The 22935-nt window shown below is 46.3% G+C and overlaps 1 protein-coding gene across 1 annotated transcript; it reads right to left on the minus strand.

Annotated features, from left to right (window-relative positions):
* Window positions 1-1029: 1029 nt before the first annotated feature.
* On the minus strand, window positions 1030-22933 carry FOXO4 (forkhead box O4). Its single transcript, XM_082061610.1, has 3 exons — window positions 22435-22933; window positions 10360-11601; window positions 1030-6336 (listed from the first exon to the last, which is right to left on the minus strand). Exons 1-2 carry the CDS (start codon window positions 22816-22818, stop codon window positions 10378-10380), a joined length of 1608 nt encoding a protein of 535 aa, XP_081917736.1. The 5' UTR covers window positions 22819-22933; the 3' UTR covers window positions 1030-6336; window positions 10360-10377.
* Between the last annotated feature and the right edge of the window lie 2 nt (window positions 22934-22935).

Here is a 22935-nt window from a genome sequence, read left to right on the forward strand (position 1 = left end):
CTACTCCACCACAAAAGCCACGTGAACTAAGGCAACAGCCTTCCCCGCTGCGCTTTCGTATGTGGTCCTACCACTGGTGGCACAGGAGAAGTGTCCATTGACCAGCAAGCACTGGGACAAGGCAGGGCTCCAGTCAGAAACTAAGCTGGGCTGAAAAGTTGGTCAAGTTTTTGCACCGGCTTCAGGTACTGCCACTCAGCAGGCCACTGCTCCACAGGCCAAAATGCTTATGGTGACAGCTCAGGAGAGCTATGAGGTCACCAAGACTGCAAGAAACACTGACTTACTGCAAAACAGGTGTGCTGAACCCACGAAGGTGTTAGGACAGAACATAGCAGGGCTCCATGACACGCAGCAGGACTCTTGGTGACTACTGCAGGCAGTGTCACACACATCAGAAGCAACCATAAACCAAGGCAGCCAGGTCCCAGCCTGGCATCTGCTCTGCGCTTTGCTTTCCTTGGCAGTGCTTAAGTGTCACAGGCCAATGCTTAAATCCACATAAAAGGTGTCAACAGCTACTGGGGGAGCTATGTCAAGCTTTGAATGCATTCACTCTGATCTGATCAACAACTAAAAAAAAAAAAAAATCCACCCATGTCATTTTGTTTCTCCAACAGAATCTACTGTCACATGCTTGCAGGAAGGCCCAAGTGCTCAAGGAACAGGTGAGGGACAGACAGTTCCTCTAAGTCTTAATCCCTGATTTTTGGAGATTGGCTTAAATCTTGAAGCAGGAATCTTAAGGTCCCTTCCAGAGCTATTTGCATTATCTGGTTTAGCTCCAGCTGGAAACTAGGACCACACAGCCACTCGCTCATTCCTCCTCCTCCTGCCTCCCCCAGTGGGGTGGGGAGGAGAATCAGGGACGATCACACCATGACCTTTCCACCTCTGGCTAGCTACAGGGCATTTCACCAAGGGGTTGCCCTAATAGGTAAGGAAGGCAAAGGAAAGAAGCCAAGGGCAAGGAAAAAAATAACTGGTCCTCACCAGGGAAACAGAACAAACTGCATGAGACACAGAGCAGAGGATTACAGGTTTTTATTTGTCAAACATTCCCCCCTAGTCTAGCACAATCTACAGTCTTGCTAGCACAGATGGTAACAAAGAGCCTGTAATGGTTCAGAAGTTACATTGCTACAGAGAGCAAACAAAAGCAGAGATTTATTATGTAAAAAACTTTATCGTGAGAAATGGGTGAAAGAGTGCAGAGGGGACGGGGTGGAAACTATGTCAGCTAGTGGTGCCTGCCCTGTGTGCAGCAGACGTCTGTGCTAGCAATGCCGAAACCTTCCTGGGATTGCACCAGGTGAAGACTCCACTGTGCTGGAAGCATCATTTCACAGAACCATCCTCATTGCCTTAATAAGAAATGCCTTTCTTGAGAAGGCATTTGCCTTTCCAGAGAAGTGACCTATCTTCTACATAGCCAAACCTCTCAAGGCACCTCGGGGAGCACCATGGCACCAGCTGTGAACATCCCCTCCTACCACACACCATAATGCTGCCTTGGTCAAAGAACCATAAATACAACACCATTGTCTCTTTCACCTTCAGCTTCTGCTGTCCCTTCTCCCTGCTTTACACCATGATATTAGATGTGATTTTGATTCCATCAGAGATTGTTCTCCATCGACTACAGACATACTAGGGTTCAGGGAGAGACATAAAGGCTACTGAAGAGAGGGGATCCCTTTCTTGAAGGGCGAACAAGCTGTGGCAATGGGTTACCTCATGATACCGAGCTTTCACATGGACAGATCTTTCAGGCTTCAGGAGACACCTCTTGCTTGCTTTTCCCCACATTAATCACAACAGATTTTTCATTAGACATGCAACTGAGGCAAACCCTAAGATATCCCTGCTCATGTCCCAAAGTTGACTGATTTTTTGTGGGTGGACTGATTTTTTTCTTTTCAAATGGGTCCAAACTTGCACATTATTTGGTGACAGTCTAGGACAGCGCTCCCAAAGGCACTCCTACCCGCGGCACCAGACACAGATTTCTCACTCCTGGAGCAAGGCTAATCCTGAAGCATTTGAGCATGGCTATAAATAAGCAACTAAGTAAGAAAATTAACAAATTATGATCTACATAAAAGCTTTCTAGGCATTTCCTTTGGAAAAGCTGATTAGTGCTACTTGCTTTTAGTATGAGCCTGGTTTATGAATACACCCGGGCTCTGGAACGCTCCTCACTTACCAGGATGATCTGACTGCTGTTTTTAAAGCAGCACAGGGTAGGGGATGACATGATTTTAGACACACCAACAAGGAAAATCAAGGGCTCCAAGAAGCTTTCAACATTCCAAGCTCTCACAGGAAGCTGGGAGAATAATAAAATACACTTAAGTTATAAAGAAGGCTCAAGCAGTTTGCTAAACCCCGGTGTAAATAAAAGCAACAAGTCTGCCTCCTAGTAGCTCCATGGGTCTAGTTACCCAATTCCTTCATGGGCCAGAGCTGCACGGTGGCTTCACACCATGCAAGATGGCATTTGATCCTCTGGAGAGGAGGAAACTTGCTACCTGAGCTGAGTGAGGACAAGGAAAACACACACAGTGCAAGAGTCTCCTGTCCACTGCCCTCAGGCACTTCCCCAGGAGCATCCGTCCCTATGTCCCCAGCCCCTTCCATCCCCACTCAGCTCACAGCTGCTCTCAAAATCCCAGCCTAACCCCTCTTTAGAGCAAAAACAAGCCCACAAGTACAGGGCCCCTGGTCCTAACACAGAATGAAGATCCATCAAGACCCCATCCTGAATCCAGCAGCAGTCAGTAGCAAACACTCTGGGCAAGAATACAAAAAACCTGGGCAAGCATTGAGAAACCCCCTGCCACATGCAGCCTTTCAGCAAGCAGCAGTTTAGGAACTTTACATTAGTCTTCTGTGTTCTATGAGGAAATATCCCAGGCTAGAAAAGCTCAAGGTTTATGAAAAGGAAATTATTTGGGAAGGGGCTGGAGAACTTCCCAATTCTCTGCATCCTTGCCCTCCGTGCCCATGATCTGAGCTATCCTGCTACACATACAAACAAGAAGTTGCCTGCATGAGCCTGCAACATTACATTCATGGTGTATCGAGCACTCCCAGAGCACCAATAGTCTCCCAAACACCATCCTCAGCACTAGAATGTTCTCAGGCTTCTTCAGCCACTGCCAGCTCCTGTTGTATCTAGACAGAGAGCACTGGCGCGGACTGCCACCAGACAGAAGTCACTGTCAGCATGCTGGTACAGCAGGATTCCAGCCAGAGGTGCTCCTGTCTCCAGTGCTGTCCCCGGGACAGGCAATTTCCCAGGAGTCTGGCCTGGGAATATGGAAAATAAAAAACAGTATGAAAATAAAAAAAAATAGGTGTTCTATTCCTTAATAAAAGGAATAAAAGGAGAGGGTGTCTTAAAAACTCGCATTGTAGGGCACCAACCATGATGAGCTTTGGTGTACCGGGGCTGCAGCTCCTTCAGCTGGAACAGGCTGAGCACACGTACTAGCCAAGAGTACATCAGATCTCCCCAGGGCACAGGGGTCAGGCCAGGTTCCCTGTGCTGTCACACCTAGGGGACACCTTGGAACAGCCACAAGACAGCACTTCTTCCCCACAGACCAAGCCAGCCAGAAACGTCTCACCGCAGATCTGCAGGTCTGAAGCACTGGTTACTAACACTGTCCTTTCTATTGCTTTGGGCTCTGTCACATATAACATGATCCTGTCACATATGATCACAAATACCAGGGTCTTCTCCTTTGATACATGGCTGGGAAGCACATGCAGCTAGTCAACTTGCTCTGGAGATCATGGCATTCATGTCCCCTCAGGGCCCAAGCTGAAAAAGTGGTGTATTATGTGCCAAATAACACAAATCCTCCCAGATTTAGTAGCTACAGCCCAAAATGGCTGATTCTTCTTTGCAGCACGTGCTGTCAGGTGTTTGTGGAAAGGGTATCTCTCTGTTCGTGTAATGAACTAACTGTAGTGAGAATGTGCATCCATAACTCAAGTCTGCAAGACCTGGAAACCCAACTCAGGATCTTGCCTTTCTGTTTGTTTGTTACAGCGAGGTGTGGCCAGACATGCAGACTGTGGGTAAATTTGAAACATACCACCATGAGGTCTGCCATGACAACAGCCTTCAAAGCAAAGGTTATCAAGCTATTCAAAGGCTTTGATGGTAGAGCACACTAAAGATAAGACTGTTGAAGACTCCTTGTTGCAGGTAACCCGACAAACCACTCCTCTTCCAATCTCCACTCAAATGAAAATGAAACGAAACCCACAAACACACAGCAGACAAGGTGGTAAAACAGTATGGCTGATGACACTGCATGATACAAACCTTCTCAACAGAAACCACCACCACCTTCAGAAAGGACAGGATAGGCTTTCTGCCAGACCAAGCCTATCAGAACACCATGAAAGCACCACGTCTCCCACAGATCCTGCCACTGCAAACACCAAAAAGGTGAGAGGAACATGACAGCTAATGCTCTGAACTAACCTCTTGACTCCCAGCTTCTGTCCTGCAAGAACCAAGAGACTGGCCAGGATCCCAGGCACGTCCCCAGGGCTGTCCCTACAGGCTTCAAGTTCCCCAGCAGTTCGCAGAAACTTCAGCAAGAAAATTAAAACCTCTGGAAACCAAAAAGCAAGCTACCATATACAACTGATCATTTCCCTCCACAAGGGCTACCCAGAGCATCAGCAGATCCAGCACGATCCAGTCCACACCATCTTCTTCACAGACTAGGGAACCTGTCCTATGTATCAGCCACAGTCCAGCTACTTAAGGGATTAGCCAAGAACGAGTGCGCTATTAATGATTAGCGTTCCCTAACGCTGTGCTCTTGGTTTGGCAGCGATGCCCAGGCGAGGACAGAGGCTGAGGAACCCCCAGGTACCTCCCAGGTGCAACCCTGGTGCCCTTCCCACTTCTCCAATGACATTTTCAGCTTCTTGGCCCAAAATGCCTTCGGCCTGCCCCCTCCCATACTGTAGTGTTATCTGGTATCAAGGGGACAGATGCAGCAAATGTGTTGGGTATTTTTGTGTTTTTCTTTTTCTTTTTTTAATCCAATAATCTCATTTTCAATTAAAATATATAATATATATTTAAAAAGGTTTAGAAAAGCTTCTATGTAATTTGCAGCTACTTTTACATATAGATTACAATAATGTACAACTTTTCCCCAGGGTGGTTTGAAACCATGGGGACCTGCTGATTCTTGCCTCTCAAGTCATATACATTATCCAACATCAAATGCGTTTGTTCCTAATATCAATCTAAAAAAAGAAGTCTGTCACTGGTACCTTCTCAGAGGGAGAGATGCCTAATACACCTAATGGGGACACACTTAACATTGGCTTCATATTCACTGTAGAAAGTCCTCAGATTAGTAAAAAAATATTTCATCTATAGAAAATGCCCTTCTGAAAAGCAGCCAGAGCTCTGTTAAGGCCACACCCAGGCTTTCCATTTCTCTGCTGTAGTAAGACAGATCAGAAACAAACTCAAAATGATGTTTTTATGTCCCAGAAACAGCTATTAGCACCTGTGCTTATTTTACAGCAGCCTGGTGTATCAGGAAAGTGCTGAGAACAGCATAGGGACTTCTTGAAACATGCTTCCGACTTAATGGGGCTCAGTTGGCACAGTGAAAAACTCCGTGTCCTCCTGTTCCACTCAGGTGGACAAGAGGAAGCCTTCTACACCATGACTCCCACCCTTCCCTGCAGAACACCAACGGGTGCTCTGGAGATGGGCACACCGAAACCAACCCCCTTTTCCCACAGGGCTTCCACCAACAAGCTCCTTCTGATTCCTCTGCGAGTCTGTGGGATACCAAGTGCACATCTGGTGGCTGAATGAAAACATCCGACTACTTTGCCCCAGAGGGCAAACCAAGTGAGAGCAGAGCCAGCCCTCTGCCAGGCCGAGGCACTGGGAGCTTTCTGCCGGAGCACAGAGAGGACAGCCGTCGAGAGATTCCTCCAGCAAACCCAACTCTTCACATGGGAAAACGCTGTTTGCCTGGCACAGAGTATTCTGGCTGAGGTTTTCACTGGGGCTCCTCTTTGGACACGCACAGCCCAGGGTTTCTCCAGATGATCCGAGGCAGGGTCAGGTTTGTAGGAAGAGCCATGGCACATAACAGGATTATTATTTTAGAACTCTTCCTGTTGCAGCCAGATGCAGGTTGCCCCTTCTTCCCAGCTGGGCAGCCCCTTCTGCCCAAGGCATGGTGTGCAGGGAAACCGAATCCAACGTACTCCATTCTTTTCTCTGCCAGGGGTGGGAAGTGAAGTCAGAACCCGATGTTCAAATCCTGAAGGACACTAGGAAGAAGAAAAATAGAGTGAATGGTTAGATCTCAGCTTCAGTGGGAATTCTGGATGCATAGATAAGGAGTTAGTTACTATCAATCAGCCCCTGCTGCTTGAAGGATGTCAACTTCCAGCAAGGGCCAAACACATATCACAAGAGAACTTGATCAATGGAGAGTCAACCAGAGGATGTAACTGCTCAGGTCCAAGCTTCAGGGTACAATTGAGGCAGAAAGACAAAAGAAAAGCACGAAGGTCAAAAGCAAGTACTCCTGTACTCCTGCTGACAGCAACAAAGGTCTGCAAGATAAGGAGGTTTAAAGAAGAATTTGGCTAACACCAGAGGCATTGCAAGAAAGCAGCAAGGAAGAAGAAAACTCCTCTTCACCTTTAGCACCCACAAATATAAATTGGTAGAGAAAAGACTAAGAAAGGGATTTTTTAGAGATCATACACTGAAACTGTTCATGCTTACCCGCTTAAAGAAATCCTGTATCTACCTACGAATAATTAAACATTCTAGATATCTCATTTCCCTGCAAGTCTCGAGATCCCTTCTCGGGTCTTCTGACTCACCTCAATGAAGCTGCCACAACTTGTTCGAACAAGCCTTAGAATAGGTCTAAGCACTTGAAACACTGACACAAAATGAATCCAACCAGTTGCATCCAGTAACGGTGACCGTGACAAAGTGGAAAGGGAAAGAAGCTACAAGAGGTAATCAGCCCCCAACAAGAAAAAAACAGTAACTTAGAAGCCAAAGCAACAGGCTACTTTGGGAAACTGCAAGTTCATGGGGCTTTTATTTATATATTAATGTTCTGGTAGACAAAAATACTGGTTTTGGACCAAACAGAATTAGACAGAGAAAACCTTAAGTCCAGACCAAGCTGGGCAAGGGATAAAGAGTCTTCCAGGCTATGAATCTATAGGGAGTTTAACTGAACAACTAAAGATCTTTAACTGGTGTCCACCAGGAGAGTGGATGGACTTCACACTCGTCAAGGAGGCACAAACTGTACCACTGTACAAAAGAGGCGCCTAACTCTGCTCCCAGGTATCCCTCCTACTGGCTTGCAGAAATAACACAGAGGTAGATGAGCAAGGCCAGAGGCCCTGAGCTGCCCAGAGACAGCTGGGTGGCCACCCACGCTTCCCACGACCAGAACAGAGGACAATGAAGGTAAGACTGGTTGCCCATGATCCAGCACCTACATGCCATGGTCTCATTCCAGTTGTGGCTACTCTTTTCCCATGACCTTGCTCACTAAGGCTCCTGTAAGTCACTCAGTACGGCTGCCGCATCCAGAGCCTTAACCAGTGAAGGGTTAAGGCTTACAAGTGAGCTGCAGCTACCAGACAACAGCAGCTGAAATTGTAGAATTTCTACTTTTCTCAGCTAAAGAAAGCATTCACACCCCAACCTTCTTCTTCTGCAATTAATAGCAAGGTTTGTGGGTGCTGCATTGCTGCTGGGCAGAGGTGAAGTTTCCATGTCTGATGTCTGATCTTCAAGAGACAGAGGCTTCCGACAGACTCCTGGGGAAGCTGTGAACAAGGTCTTTAGCACTTATGGCAAGAAGGGAACAAAGTCATGTTAGCTCTGAGCACTACTGGTAACAGCAACTAGCTTGTGTCTTCCCAAGTACTGCAGAGAGACTAAGCACTTCCTTCCTGAAGATCTTCTCTTGCCTATAAAGATAAATATTTCCCCAGCTCCAGTTTCATTCTGGCTGTCCAAATCACAGAGTGAGGTCATTGGCATTTATTGATGAACAGCTTTTGCTCAGCATTACACTCAAAATTGACTCAGAAGGCTACAGGCTAAGCCCACAGTAACTACTTGGAAGGACAGCTTTAGGTTAGCAGAGCAGCTTTTTCCAGTGTGAATTTAACATGGAAAAAACACATTCACAGAAGCGATATGAAAGGAACAATATCTAGCAGCAGCCATGCTTCCCCTAACAGCAATTTCCAGCCAGGGACGCCAATAACCCACTGCAGTAACAGATTGAAAGGGATGACGCAATCTTGACGTCCTCACAGACACTGATGTCTGCAGCTCACTTGATTTTAGAACTTGTAAATTTAAGAAAGCATTCTGTCTTCTTTTCCCAGGGTCCTTCCTGGCCTCCAGGAACACTCCCATTTCTCTCCACACCCTGTTCCCCCTTTCTTAGAAACCTGACCCACCTCTCTGTCTTGGCAGCATTTTACACAATACTTGCTCTCCTTTGGGGAAAAGCTCTCCTTCATCCCACGCTCCATTACTTCCAGGATACAGGCAAAACTGAAAAGCTTTGCAAAGCTCAGAAAAAGCAAACATAACCTAAGGACAGAAGAAAAGGCTTGAAACAAAGCACACTGAACAGAGTGACAGTCCTCCCAGTGCAGTGCTGCTGCTAAGAATCATTCACCCAGAGGTGTGCAGGTGCTGCACCTTCTGCTGACACACAATATTCCTTCAGAACTTGTTCCATATCTCACTCCTCTCTTGGAGAGCATCCGTCCAGCATCCTTCCCAGAAAGTACCACTTCAACTTCATGCATGAAACAAGGCAAATCCAGAGTTTCCAACATCAGATAGCTCCTCTGTTTTGATTAAGCAATTCACATTTTAAGTATGAAATAAGATGGAACAAGATCATAACCATGCTCTTAAGAGCTCATGTTTTCCCTCCTAAGCGTTTGAGTATAGCCACATCTTCACCAGTACTAGACCCTACCCTTTGATAAACATTTCCTCAGCTTCTCTGCTGTACACTCTTAAAAAAAATAAGCTATACCTGATATTCTCTAGACAGAGGTCCTGTCTATCCAGCCCAGGTAATTAACACACCCAGGAACAGCTTGCATATGTTTTGAAAACACGCCAGCAAATAACATTTCACCCCTGCAAAGTCAATGTATTCCCCAAATATGATGGCCCGCCCTCACATGGCATGAAAAACAACAGAAAACCAAAAAAGCTCAGAACAATATCCAGTGCAAACACTGCTCAAAAGGCCACAGCCTCTGTTACTAACTTGCAAACAGTCCTAACACGAATGAAGGATGCCAATGTTGTGTCAATCAAATTTGTCTTTCAAATCAAAACTTAGTTTCCATATTCCACCTGAAGTTAGTATATTCAATTTAAGATAGACACTCAATAATTCAGCAAGAGCATAGTTAACAAATGCACAAGACTATAAAAACACTCATAACAAAACACAAAAGCTTGACTGGTCCTGCCTCCCTCTATAGTAAAGAGATCGCTTGAGTACAGACAGAAGAACGTAACTAATAAATGAAATGCTAAGCAGTGTGGTGGGATTTGGAATAAGGGGGAGTTAAATTGCATTTAAAAAGTCAATATACAGTGATGTATCAATATTCATCCACACTGCATACTCCTGTTTCCCATTCTAATAATGGGTACGTAAGCAATTCAGTAGCTAATGCTGATGAACCTTTCCAGACTTTACAGACACTATCCGAGATAAAAGAAGGGCAGAAGGTCTGATAACTGAGAGTGATTGTGTCCTGCTACACACAGGGCAAAGCAGGCTGTCATGACACAGACATGCTTTGCAACTATACATACTACAAAATTCTGCATGGATAATAATAACCTGGATAGAAACACAACATGTGCTTGGCTCAGTTCAACCGCTCTATATATATAGGATCGTGCCTTTAGTTATGGAATCAGCATATGCTCTCATGTCAGCTTCAAAGCTATAGGCATTGCATGGCAGAGATAGATGTCCTGTAACACGGTCATCTTTGGTAACAGGAGACAACAGGAATTTCATTCAGGTTGCTGCTCTACTCCATAAAGTAGTTTAATACCTGGTAAGTTAAATCTCCCTACCTTCACACAGCTTTTTCTCCTTCTAAAATGGGGTGCGGCTCTCCCAGAAGTCTTTTACTCAAAGGGCACCTGCTCTTCCAAAGAGGTATCTTTAACTGCTGCAGAGCTGGGCACAGGAACTATCTCAGACACAGCTGTTCCCACTATAGAGCTGTGGCATTTTACATCACTACACATACCTTTTTGTGCTCCTGAAGTTAACTTGGTACCCAGGTTTGGTTGGAGGCCTGCGAGGTGCTGGGATAGTTGGGAGTAGACAGAATGGGTTCAAAATTGAAGTCCAGTCCTTCTCCATCCATGAGTTCACTGTTGATTATGTAATCCATATCACATTCAAGGTTCTCCATGTACATGTCAACGTCCAGGTCAATGGGCAGCCTGTCCTGGTTCAAGCCCAAGGGAGCAGGGCTGGCAGAAGAAAGAAGCAGTGGACTCCCCAGCTGGACCGACTGGGCAGTTGTTGCAGAAACTGGAGCCTTCAAACTGACGATGCTGGCAGTGTTCTGAGGAGATGTTACCATGGGAAGCGTTGATGGCAAAACACCGGCACTGACTGGTTCTGCCTGCTGCTCTGTAGGCTTTCCTCGTGAATCGCCTGAGCTCATCTTACTCTGGGTGTTTTGTCCACCTAGAAGCAGAAGAGTTTGGCTGCTCATCCTGTTACCAGTCTGCGGGAGAACTGGATCCACCTGAGTCATCATAACATCCCTCGGAGGTGGAGAGCTGGGTGTCAGAAGAGCTTCCAAGGTCTGAGGGGCAGTGAAATGGCTGACAGAACTCTGCAGCGAGATATCAACAGGGTTAAACAGGGAATTGCCAAAAGTAGTGGTCTGACCAGCCGCATTTGGGCTCCGAAAGGAAAAGCTGGAATCTCTCTGGATCTGACCACTTGAGGCAGATTGCTGGGTAGATAACACGGAGGAGCTGGGAGACATCAAATTTAACCCATCGATGAGCTCGAGTTCCTCGGTCACAGTCGGTGGAACATTGCTGGATGCACTGGAGTACACGAGAGAAGGAAGCAGCTCTTCATCGTGAAGGTCATCCGGCTCCGTCAGGATAGGAGAAAGTCTGGCACTGATGGTGCTTGCATTGGAACTGGTTCGAGGCCGGAAGGTGTTCCACACATCAGAGTCCTCGTTGCTTCTTGAGGACGGGCTCCCAGGCCACTTAGGGAACTGGGATCCAGGACTGTCAGCAGTGGATTCTGGAGCAGACTGGAGAGGAGGCTTCTTTTTAGATGCTTTACCTCTCACTTTTGCGAGTTTGCTGCTGTTGTCCATGGAGGCAGCTCTTCTTCTTGGTGCTTTTCCACTTTTACCACCCTCAGGATTGAGCATCCACCAAGAGCTCTTCCCTGTGGCTTCATTATGGACTTTAATGAACTTGCTGTGCAGGGACAGGTTATGTCTAATAGAGTTCTGAAAATAGATTTTAAAAAATTAGAGATGAGTACCTGACAGTTGACACACATCCCATCTAGAAACTTCACAAGCATAAACGCATTCAAACAGTATCTAGAGAAGAAAGTTATAACAAAGACCTACCCATAAAAACCTGCTATTTCTGCCTGAACACGCTTGACAGCACCAGCAAGTAGTGCCATGTCTCCCTGCTGCACCAATGGCGAAACTACCATGAAAACTAGCAGCTTCCGGCTAGCAAAATACCAACATGAAAACTTTTTCAAGACTATTTGGAATCTGCAAAAACTAAGTGTACCACAGAGCAAGTAAGCAAATTCCCAAACACAGTGTGCAACTTCAACATGAGCCTCACTGAACTTGAGCTAATGCTGCTCCCACCCTTCTGCCAGCCCCGTTAGCCAGCATAAGCCTGGCTGAAGGTTTTAATTTTTATATGGCCAGCATTCAGATGGATTCAAGCACAGCATAGCAGTAAACCAAATCAACTGGGTGAAAGGGAAATGGCAAAACACTTCCAATTCAGTATACCCATTACCATCTTCATCCTAAAATCAGAGAAATAAGAGAAACTTTGTGGAACAAGAGTTCCAGTAATCCTGAAGCCTGGCAGCCTCACTCTGCAAGCAGCCAGGACACCATCCTCCATGTGCATTTCTAATGGGATAAGATGTTCAGCAGATAGAGAACTCCCATGCAGCACATGCCAGTTTTAGCCTCTCCCATCTTCCCATTTGGCAAGGCACACATCCCTTGCCTCTCCCAACTCCCTCCTTTTGGTTTAGTTTTGCTGGAAGCTGCAAGCTAACATATCTGTCCACTATCAAACCGAATTTTCATCCTGCAACTGATAAACTCCCCGGTATTTTAGAATCAGCAAGCAATATCAGTTTGAGCAGATCCTCCCTACACTCCCCTTGAGGCCTGTGTTGCACACTTGTTTGATACTTGCATTTAATTTGTTCAGATGGTCAAATTACACATCATTAAAGGTACTACACTGGCAGCATAACAGCAGTCCAAGAGCAAGAGCTTTTTCTTAAATCTAAAAGGTATATAGCAGCCTTCAGCTTTCATGCATGGTCTCAATTTTGAACAAAGTTAACTGTGCTTTTATCATCCTTTCCCACCACCTCTGAACACGGTTCTTTCCTGCCTGCTGCTTTCCCTCTCCCCACCCTTTTCCTCTCGGAAGAAGTCCTCACTGCGCTAATTTTGGCCACATCACCAAAAGTACTATCCTAGAACAAAGCAGATGTGTTACAGATTAACAATACAGGCAGAGCAGAAAGTTTTCAGGGAGGAGGAAGGAGGATGATTCTGCATTAGTTTTCATTTCAACCTTTGACTGTTGAGGACTGGGACAAGACTGCCTGCTTGTTTTGATTGGTATTAAAGGACACGTTTGCTCTCACCCGGAGAGCACCGCAAGGGTTACTGCAGAGCCACGACCTGATGCAACGTGTCAGTCAATGCTCTTACATAGTTTTATTAATTGAGCTGTTCACAGTAATAGCTACAGAACAATCCTGCCTGGCGTCTTCTTTATTTAAAGTTTTCTTTTCTTTTCTTTCAAGTCTCGAAAAAAAGTAATTCAGACTGGTAACCTGTCTCCTGCTTTCATTTCCAAAGAATTGCCCCCCTTTTTCCGGGTAAATGGGCATGACACTGAATGCATATTCCTGCAGCAGTAAGAATCACCAGGTAGTCACTAATTTTTCACTTATTCTGAAAGTAACATGTGAACTCATTATGATGCTCAGTCCCATCAGGAACGACCCAGTAGCTTGTACACATAGTATACATTTGCACTCTCATAACAATTTATTTTTTAGTTCAGTTTACTAAAATGGAATTTTAAATGAATAGGTTCAGGATATAAACATTTCACAACTAACCATATTATGGTTTTTTTTTCATGCATGACTACAGCTGAGTTTTAATTCCTGTGTCAGCAAAAGCACACTGCACTGGTGCAAGTATTTCAGTAACACTGAATCCTCAAGAAAATCAGCACCACTTCAGGTATCATAACTGACAATTTCAGTAACTAGTTTTCTAGTTTTTTGGCTGAAAAGCAGCTGGAAATATGACATCTTGGAATAAGACTAGGATTCATATGAACACAGATATGCAAAGCCTGATAACAGTCTCAAAGTGTTTTTACATGTTACTGCTAAACTGACATAATGGCTAATAGCTGAAGAAACAGATAATTGCTGGACCAATTCTTCCTTTCTCATCCTTGAGCTCTCCTCCTCCCATAACACAAGCATCTGTGACCCTATGAGTTGGTTCAGAGAGCTAACCCAACCAAAAAGCAGCCCTATCCTCCCCTGAAAATTACTGTTCCTGCCTCTTTTATCTCTGACTGTTTTTGAACAACCTCACTGTGGGAGTCAGACACCGAAAACTAAGGAAGAGACCAGAATATGTGGTTGGAGGCAGAGGAAAAAACCCCAGCACTTCTTACATTAGGGTTAACTGCTGTCAAAACTGCGATGCCTCAGTTGTCACTTCTGCATCTCTCCCGCAGGCTTGGCGAGGCAGCTCACCATGCAGCACCCCGAGTCCTAACACATCTGCGTGACTGAGCTCACCTGGGTACTGGAGACTCGAGTCCAGAGATCCCAAAATAAAATCAAGGGATGCACCTGCCAGCCTGGGTGCTGCGAGACAGCACAAGAGATTCACAGTTGCATACCGCACGCTCCCCAGCACAGTAATGCACCTGCTAGAATGATTTAATACACCTAATGCATGGAGGGCACCCTCAAATCTCACTGGGAAAGTGACAAATCAGTTGTGCTAAACTAATCTCAGAACTCCAAGTCAAACCTGAGAGGAGAGGAAACAACAGAGTTCAGTCACCCAGGCAACCCTGACGTATTTCCTTTCTTGATGTTAAGCAACTCAAACCAGAATCATACAGACAACGTTAACTTTTTACATGCTCAGCTTTAGCAGTGGTTCCTCTGAGCACCTGCATCCCACACGGGGTCTCGACTCTGCAACATCTCTGACTGTAAGGCAGCGTGACCTGAAGGAACAGGCACAGGCAGGAATCCTTCAAATCTTTAGGGACCTTTTCAACAACTAGCTAGGAGCAGTTCTTGCTGTTTATTCAGATATCTTATAGAGGTTCTTATGGCTCAGTGTTAAGTATTGCAGTGAAAAAAATGCCAGTCTGTGTCTCTAGTCCATCACAGATCAAAGATGATTCCTGTAAACCACATTCGGGAAAAAAGTATCTGTCATTTATTTCAGAATTTATGTAAAATATAAAGTTTGGCTAGAAACATTTATTGTACACTGATGGGTGGACCATTCACTAGGTACCAACCACTGTGTGTACAATCCAGGATATATGGATCAGCCAGAGGAGTGTGCCTGGCAGCATACACAAACTATTTTCTAGATCTCAGTTACCACAGCATTAAATGTTCTTCTTTTATGAAATCCCCTAGCCCTATTTAAAGGGCAGGAACACTCCTCACCATTGTACTAGGCCTGCCCCAACACCAGTGCCAGTGCTTTGGTCTCAGGACGGGGAACTAGCCATGGGAACTGGCAGCACAACCCAGCAATTATCCTGCCCAGTCAGCCTTCTGGATACCTGCCACAGACACTGAGATACCCAAGTAAATGCACAAATGGGTCATACCGAAGACAGAATGCCAGTGACAGTCTTTTCAGGGGACTACACAGCTTTGTAGGTAAGGCTGAGGTTACCTACCATAAAACTAAAGTTTTACTCAGAGCAAGCCAGAACATTCAGGATCATTTGTTCAGACTTCGAGGTTCCAAATGCTAAAAACAAGCTTGAACTCACCCTCCTGTGATGTACTTTATTCTAAGCCCTGATGTGACAGGAGCAGAGGGAGGCTCTGGTGCCCTGCCCGGAGCTGAGCCGTGCAGCAGCAGCACATGACCTGCGCTAACAGAGCGCCCGGGGCCAAGCACAGGCTGTGCTCAGAGAGACACAAGAAACAGTGGCTACCCTCGAAAATTTTGTGCTTGCCCACATTTGCCTGCATTTTTAATCACTGCTCTCTGGCACCAGGGCCATTCTCCCAGGAAATGTCAAGTTTCTACTACAAACCACAGAGGCACCAGATTTCTTAACAAAAAGGCGCTCTCAAGAATGAGCAACAACAACAACAACAACAAAAAAGAAAGATATGCAATCACTGCAGATGCCTGTAATACACTTGCACTGCCTTGGAGGCATACAAAGAACATGGTCACATCCCAGCATGAGGCCGTGTTCCAAAACCAGGCCTATAATTGTGCCGAATTATCATTTGTCGTGGCATTCCTGGGAGGCTGCAAGGGAAGAACGCCCCGCCTGCTGCATTTGTCAGTGCCCGTCACAGCGCTCACCCAGCCATCTGGCTCCAAAGGCTTCAGGAAAAAGTCTCCGTTCCTGAGATTTTGCAAACTTAGGCTCCAGCAAGTAAACAACTGCTCCAGAGCCAGAGCTGAGACATTTCCCCAGCAATCTCCTTCCAGAAGGCACACGTGAGCACAGACATCAGGCTCGGCAGACGAGGAGCTGTACCTTGGGAAGAACATTTTCCTTTCTGCAATTTTTCAATGGGATCAAGAAAATCTGGCTCTCTAAAAAAGCAAAGACTGAGGTGATTTACAAGTTCACCAAGACAGGCAGGCATATGTAACAAAAGCTGCTCAAGATTAGATAGAGCAGAAGAAACTTGTTGGAACAAGAAAAACCAGCAGTTCAGGAGCAGCCGTCTCCAAGTACTGCCTGGAAAATTAAGCTGTACTACAAGGAATAATCTTTCAGCAAAGCAGTTTTCCAGAACAAACTGGCAGGGAGCAGGAAAGAGCAGCAGCATAATCTTAAGGTAATTAGACTGGCATTGCACAGGGCAGACGAACTTTCATCAAAAATATGACCTCTCCTCAACTTTTGAGAGGGACAACTACACTATATAAGACTTTGAATTAAAAACAAAACCAAAAACAAATGAATAAAAAAACCCCACCACCACACACAAAACTTCCATAGTTACTCAAGGCATTACACCTTGCTTGGAAGAGGGGGCAACAAATGAATAAAAAAACCCCACCACCACACACAAAACTTCCATAGTTACTCAAGGCATTACACCTTGCTTGGAAGAGGGGGCTATTAATGTCACTTTAATGAGGGCTAAGTATACGTTGCTACATTGCAATGGTGGGCCCTCACTGCAGTTGCCTACTAGTCAGTAAGTTTGATCCCATCTGAGAAATAGGACACCTGGTGACCCCACACTTGCACCATCACCCTGTTCCTGTGCACTGCCACTGGCCTCATTTTCTGTACCAAGCACTTCACCATCCTCCTATCCACAACACCCTGCCAGGCCCAGCCGCCTTCCTCCCTTCCCACCGGACCCTCGCCTAGGCCACACTACTTACTGTGGCCAGATCACTGAAGAATTGGATTAAAAGGTAAAAGATTCCATTAAAAGAAAGACTGATGGACAAAAGCCACCCGTGCTCCTCAGATTTCCATGCTAGACTCTTCACTACAGCCTCTGAACAACCGTTGTTCAGCTCCTGTTTGTTATTTCCCCCCCTGCTTTAAGGAAACCCAGTGAGGCTGTCAGCAGCCGGGACAGAGAACATGTCCCTGCTGCCAGGACGAAGCACATTGCTGTCACCACGGGAACACATCTGGGGGCACACGAGGTAATGGCAAGAGTCCAGCAGCTTCCACCCACCCCGGAACTGAACAGCCAAACCTTCCCTTCCTCTTGCAGGACAGCAACTTCCAAGAAACCAAAATAAACCAAACTTAGTAGAAAGCAGCACCTACAACACCACTAAAGATTAACTGGACTTTAAGTACTGAGGATGACAGCAATGACATGCCTCTTCTGATTCCATTTACAACACACAATTCTTCATTTTCAGAAGGTTTAAAGGGGAATTGCATAATTTCTGGGAAATAAATAACTGGATAACAGGAATTGTATAATTTCAGGCATGCGAACTTGGGAGAAAACACTGCAGGCTCTCTCAGCAGAAAGCAGCCACCTTTCCTCCCAGCCTGAGGTCAATGGCTCTGCGCAGAGAGACCCAGACTCCAGACTGAGCCTCCCTTATGCACAAACCTGCATCAGGCTGGGTCACAATTATACTCCGCTCAGAGCTAAGATGCTGAGTTTTGTGTTTCCTTTTTCTTTATGGCATCAAGTCAGTTACGCCTCAGTGAGCGAAGACAGGGAAATATTTTTAACATCTTCTCAAACCATCATCTTGAAATTATCATTACCAAAAGTCAAAAGCAAACCTATGTAAAGCGCTCCCACCAGATGTTCCTTTCCAGATAAAGGGTTACTTTGTGAAATTAAAGAAAGCTCTCCTGATAGCGATTTTGGCCCTTACCTGTCCATGCTAACAAGCTACAATTCTGACAAGTTTGAGCCAATACACCTTCAAGGATACAGGGACACTCCAGCACAGTCCAGATGGATATAAGCAAACAGCTAATGTGGCTATTTTATTTTGTTGTAGAGCTGACTACAGGAAACAAACAAACAAAAAACCAAACCAAAACTGGCTACCAGCAGTCAACACAATAAACTTTTCAACTTTACCAAAACAAGTGTTCACATAATTTGTTATCTACTGAACTGCAATCTATTTGCAAGGCATAAGGATAACTTGGCAGAACCCATCAGCTGCAGCACAGAAGAAATAGTCCAGCAGACGAACAGGCTTGCTTTTGTCTGCTGGTCTATTACTGTTTCATGCAGGAGCTTCAGAGGACCACAGGATGAGCAGCTGCTCCAACCTGAGGGAGCTCTGTGCATCTGCCAGGTGACAGTGAAGTCACCATCACGAACTGAATTGCAAGGAAGCACCTGAGAGCCCTCAGCCAGGTCTCTCGATCCATCTGGTCAACAGTTATTGTCAACTACGTGCAATATGCATGTAACACAAGCATAAAATGGAAGGGTTTAAAGTAAAATGCTGCCCACTGGAATAAATATTAAGAGGTAGCTGAGTTTCTGGATGAATGACACCTTCTGTTTCAGGCAAGCAGAATGCTTGTTAATTTTTAATTTGTAATACAGCCACTTGAGTTGTTTCACATATGGATGTGTATGTATATGTATACATTTGAGTAGAGGTGAATGAGAAGTACCAGAATGCAAGGTGTGACTTCAACCTCCTATAACTAACACAGTACTGCAGAATCATTTGTTCTTTCCTTTATATTGCGTGCATAGGCAACATCTGATTTTTGCTTCAGTGAAGTATCTTTGGAGGGTGTAAAGGATGGGTTTAAAGTTCATTTTGTTCCTATAAGGGGAAGACAACAGCTTTGGGAGATAGACTAATCCTTAATGCTGCTCCTCACTGGGTCAAACTTGCTCCTACATATGGATGCAAGAAATGCAACAACCAGTGCAAACTGCTTCTGCAGGGTTTATGCACTTCTACTTCATTCAAACTCTCAATACCTCAAGTAATCTCAAAACCAGAAGGAATTATCCTCTTATCCACAGAGCAGCTTGCAGGGCACGAAGGGGAAGATTACAAAGAAGCCCCACGACACACGCCTGCAAGGACACTTCTGCTTCTCAAGCTGGTTAATTCTTAACTCGGGCTGAGTTACTGCAGGGAAAAGACAGGCTGCACACCCAGCAAATCTGTCCTGTACAAAGCGTGTGAAGCAGTTCAAGAACAGCAAACTGCACCTTCCTCGAAAACATAGATTCTCCCGGAATTCACCGAGGTTACACCCTGGCAGCCTGTAACAGCTGTATTTCCCCCAATTGTATAGTGGAGTAGGACAGCTGTAAAGTAATTACGAAGTAACAATGAGTTTATGGGGTTTATATTAACTCAAGTAGATTAAAAAAACATTCTTAAAGACGCATTTATTTTCATTTCCCATTTAAAACTCTCTATGAGAACTACACTACATACAAATTGGACGTATTATCAGTATGGCCCTGCCCAAACACCACAGAAATACAAGAACTCTAAAAGCTATAGTACTATCTTAAAAGGCATCAAAGTGCTCAATCAGCATTTAGCGGCAGCTCCATATTAACTTCCTTTATCCAAACTCAGTCAAAAATTGAGAAATCAATAAAGCTAAAACAACTCAAGAAGTTTTTGTTTTACAACTTTAAAAATATGCAAGCAGAGCTTCTTAGCGTTAAAAATAACATGGAACGGCAAAAACAACAACAAAATGGGCAGGTCCATTCCTCAACTGAAGAGACATGTTTTGTTTATTCAGTTTGTCTTATATTTACTTCAAGTCCACAAAACAAAATTGAACTGATTTGATTGATTCTACGTCTTTAAAACTGTAAATGTCTAATCTGCCTTCATCTAATACACCTTGGTGCAAATAAACTAAAGTAACCAAAAAAAACAAAACCTCTTGCAAATCTATATAACCTCATGTTAACTGCATGTAATCTATATAACTGCATGTTAACATAAGCAAGACTAGAAGTCAGAGCTCTGTGGTCACATGTGATAGGGGACACGTCCTGCCAAGAGATTTGAGAGAGTGAGCAGGGAGGAAAACAGTGCAGAGGGAATATACCACAGCCCCTTTTGCCTCTCCTGGGCACGTAAGAGTAACCGCACACCCCCTACATATCAACCCAAACTTTGATAATATTTGTTAAAAATTAAAACAAGCTTTTCTGAGACTTTCCCCTGGCATTTAAATAGTTTCAACTGTATTCCTATTCTGTCTGCCAGTTAAAATTAAGGGTTTTAAATGGCCCTAACCATAAGACAGGCTGATTCCCACCACAGCTGCTGTTGTTCTGTCCTCCCTCATCTTTCCTGGCAAAAAGTTTCTGTTCTCTTCCCCTACTAAAGCCAGCCTGAATTAATCCACTCCCAGGCTAAAAAACTACAAATGAATTTCACACTGAAAAGTCATCATAGAACAGATGCAGCAACAGCGTCTGAGCAGGGACCTCAACCCTTGTAGGCGCACAAATTCTCAACTCTGCCTTTCTGAAAGTTAAATCCAACTGTATGTTTCCCAAAAGTCATACACGCCTAAAACACAGAGTAAAACCAGAAACTGACGATCTCATTACACATGAACAAATATTACTAAAGAACAGCCATACTGAATCAAGCCACAAGTCTACCTACTCCAGCATCCAGTCTGGCAGGACACTTCACTATATTCCACCTTACCCACAATATCTGGGGATGCATTTCAGAAGCCACGCTGAGCTTTAGTCTCAGGCTCTACTGCCAAACAGCTACAGACACATTCCTGAAGAGAAAATGCACCAGTTCCATAAACTGTCTGCCAAAATAATGTGACTCCACACAGCAGCAGGACCAGGACAGCATGCCTAGCCTAGGGAAGCAAGAACTATCTTTCAGTGAGACCACCAAATCTTCTGAAGAGAAAGAAAATTCACCCAAGCACTGTCCCAAATCTGAACTTAATAAGGAGGATCCAACTCACACTCTCTAGGAACTGTCAGTGAGCCAGATAAATGGGAAAGGCGAAACGTTTTGTACCGACCTGTGCCAGCCTAAGCTGTGACAGCTGTGTCCCTCTCACCATGTCTCTGCCCTCTCTCAAGCAAACATTTGCACTTATGCAGCCACATGGTGTGCCACTTCAGAGAGCTGAGCCAGCTGAGAGCTAACCTACCAGAAAAAGCTATTCACTTTTTTTGCAAAATTAACTCCCTTTGCTGACTTACTGCTCGGTCACACAGGCAGAGGAACGTGTGGCTGGAGTCATGGAAGCCCCAAAGCACAGTGGCTAATGCTGCCACAGAACTGCAGCATGGGCAATCTGCTAACCGAGACCGCAAACAGAGAGGTACACTACAAACAAGAGCGTGGTGTTAAGTGTAATTCCAGTCTGCAGCAAGAGGAATAGATCACACTCTTTAGACTCCAGTCACCATGGCATCCACTGCGATATACCGGGACAGCCTGAGGGCTCATTTCACATGCCAGCTCTCACATCTCCCCTTCTCTTTGATGGAGTTTGTTTGACTAAAGAGAATGGGAACATCAGGCTGGTACCTGCAGAGCACGGAAACTGAGTTTAGCTCTTTTAACAGAACTCATTTCCCAAGTGAAAGGAGAAGATTATGTTGAGAATTTGGAGCAGTATATTGCTTTCCCTTTTCCAAACTCAGCAGAGGTTCTCAGTCCCTGCACAGGCACTGCACCAGCACTGCTCTGGGACACAGCACTTTCTTTAAAGGGAGGCTCTTGGAAGCCAAGAATGCCTACTATGAAACAGTTATTTATACTTGGCTTTAACACAGTCAGGTCATAAAGAGCCCCAGCCTTGTATTTAAAAAACCTTTAACTGGCACTTTGTTTTGCGCAGAAGCTTTTAACTGACCCTCGGCTCCTCTCCTAGAAAACATTCCAACCGCAAAGGGCGCAAGGAGAAGCTACACAGGGGCATGCCATAACCACCCACCCAGAGAAGCCCACCCCTCTCTGCTCCAGCTGCACAGAGCTCAGGCTGGATCTAACAAGACCCTGCCCCGCACTCAGGGGCAGGCGAACCCGCAGCAGACAAGTGGCTTTGCGCAACGCTGCTCCCCGGGCTGCAGCCTAGGGACCAGGTGCTGGCACCGAGGCCAGGTGTGCAGAGCCGGGCTGCGGCCGGGCGGTGACAGGTGAGTGCGGGGCTGCGCGGCCGCCGGGACAGGCAGCAGCACCGGCTCGGGAAGGCGCCTTGGGCCCCGCTCCTCACCCAGCCGCCCCGCCCGCCCCAGCCCCGGCACCCCGCGGGCGCCCCGCCGAAAGCCAGGCCCGTCCCTCCCGCCCCGGCCCGGCGCGCACCTTCCAGCCGGCGGAGCTGTTGCTGTCGCCCTTGTCCTTGAAGTAGGGAACGGAGCGGACCATCCACTCGTAGATCTGCGCCAGCGTGAGCCGCTTCTCGGGGGCACTCTCGATGGCCTGGCTGATGAGCTCGGCGTAGGACTGGTTGCCCCAGGCGTTGCGCCGGGAGCCGCCCTTCCGCGCGGCCGCGCCGCCCGCCCGCACCCCCTCGGCCCGCCCGGGCCCCGCCGCCGCGCTGCCTGCGCCCTCATCCGCGCCGCCCGCCGCGCCGCCCGCCTCCGCCTCAGGCCGCGGCAGCGGCCAGGTGCAGGAGCGCGGCCGACTCTGCGGTTCGAAATCGGGGTCGATGTCCGGCGCCGCTGCGGCGCCGCCCACCTCAGCCATGGGCGCCCGCCTCAGCGCCACCGCCGCCAGGTGCGAACCGCTCCGCCGCCGCGCATGGGCCCGGCCCGCCGCCCCTTTGTGAGACCCGGGCCCCGCCGCTGCCGCGCCGCTCTGTTT

Source organism: Streptopelia decaocto (assembly GCF_964273445.1).
Source record: "Streptopelia decaocto genome assembly, chromosome: 10".
NCBI lineage: Eukaryota > Metazoa > Chordata > Aves > Columbiformes > Columbidae > Streptopelia > Streptopelia decaocto.

Bases quoted from the DNA above. Each gene is read 5' to 3' on its own strand.
- FOXO4 (XM_082061610.1), bottom strand. From the start codon at position 22,818: ATGGCTGAGGTGGGCGGCGCCGCAGCGGCGCCGGACATCGACCCCGAT. The intron at 11,602-22,434 runs GTGCGCGCCGGG...ATCTATTTTCAG, and splicing joins ACAGCTCCGCCGGCTGGAAG to AACTCTATTAGACATAACCT.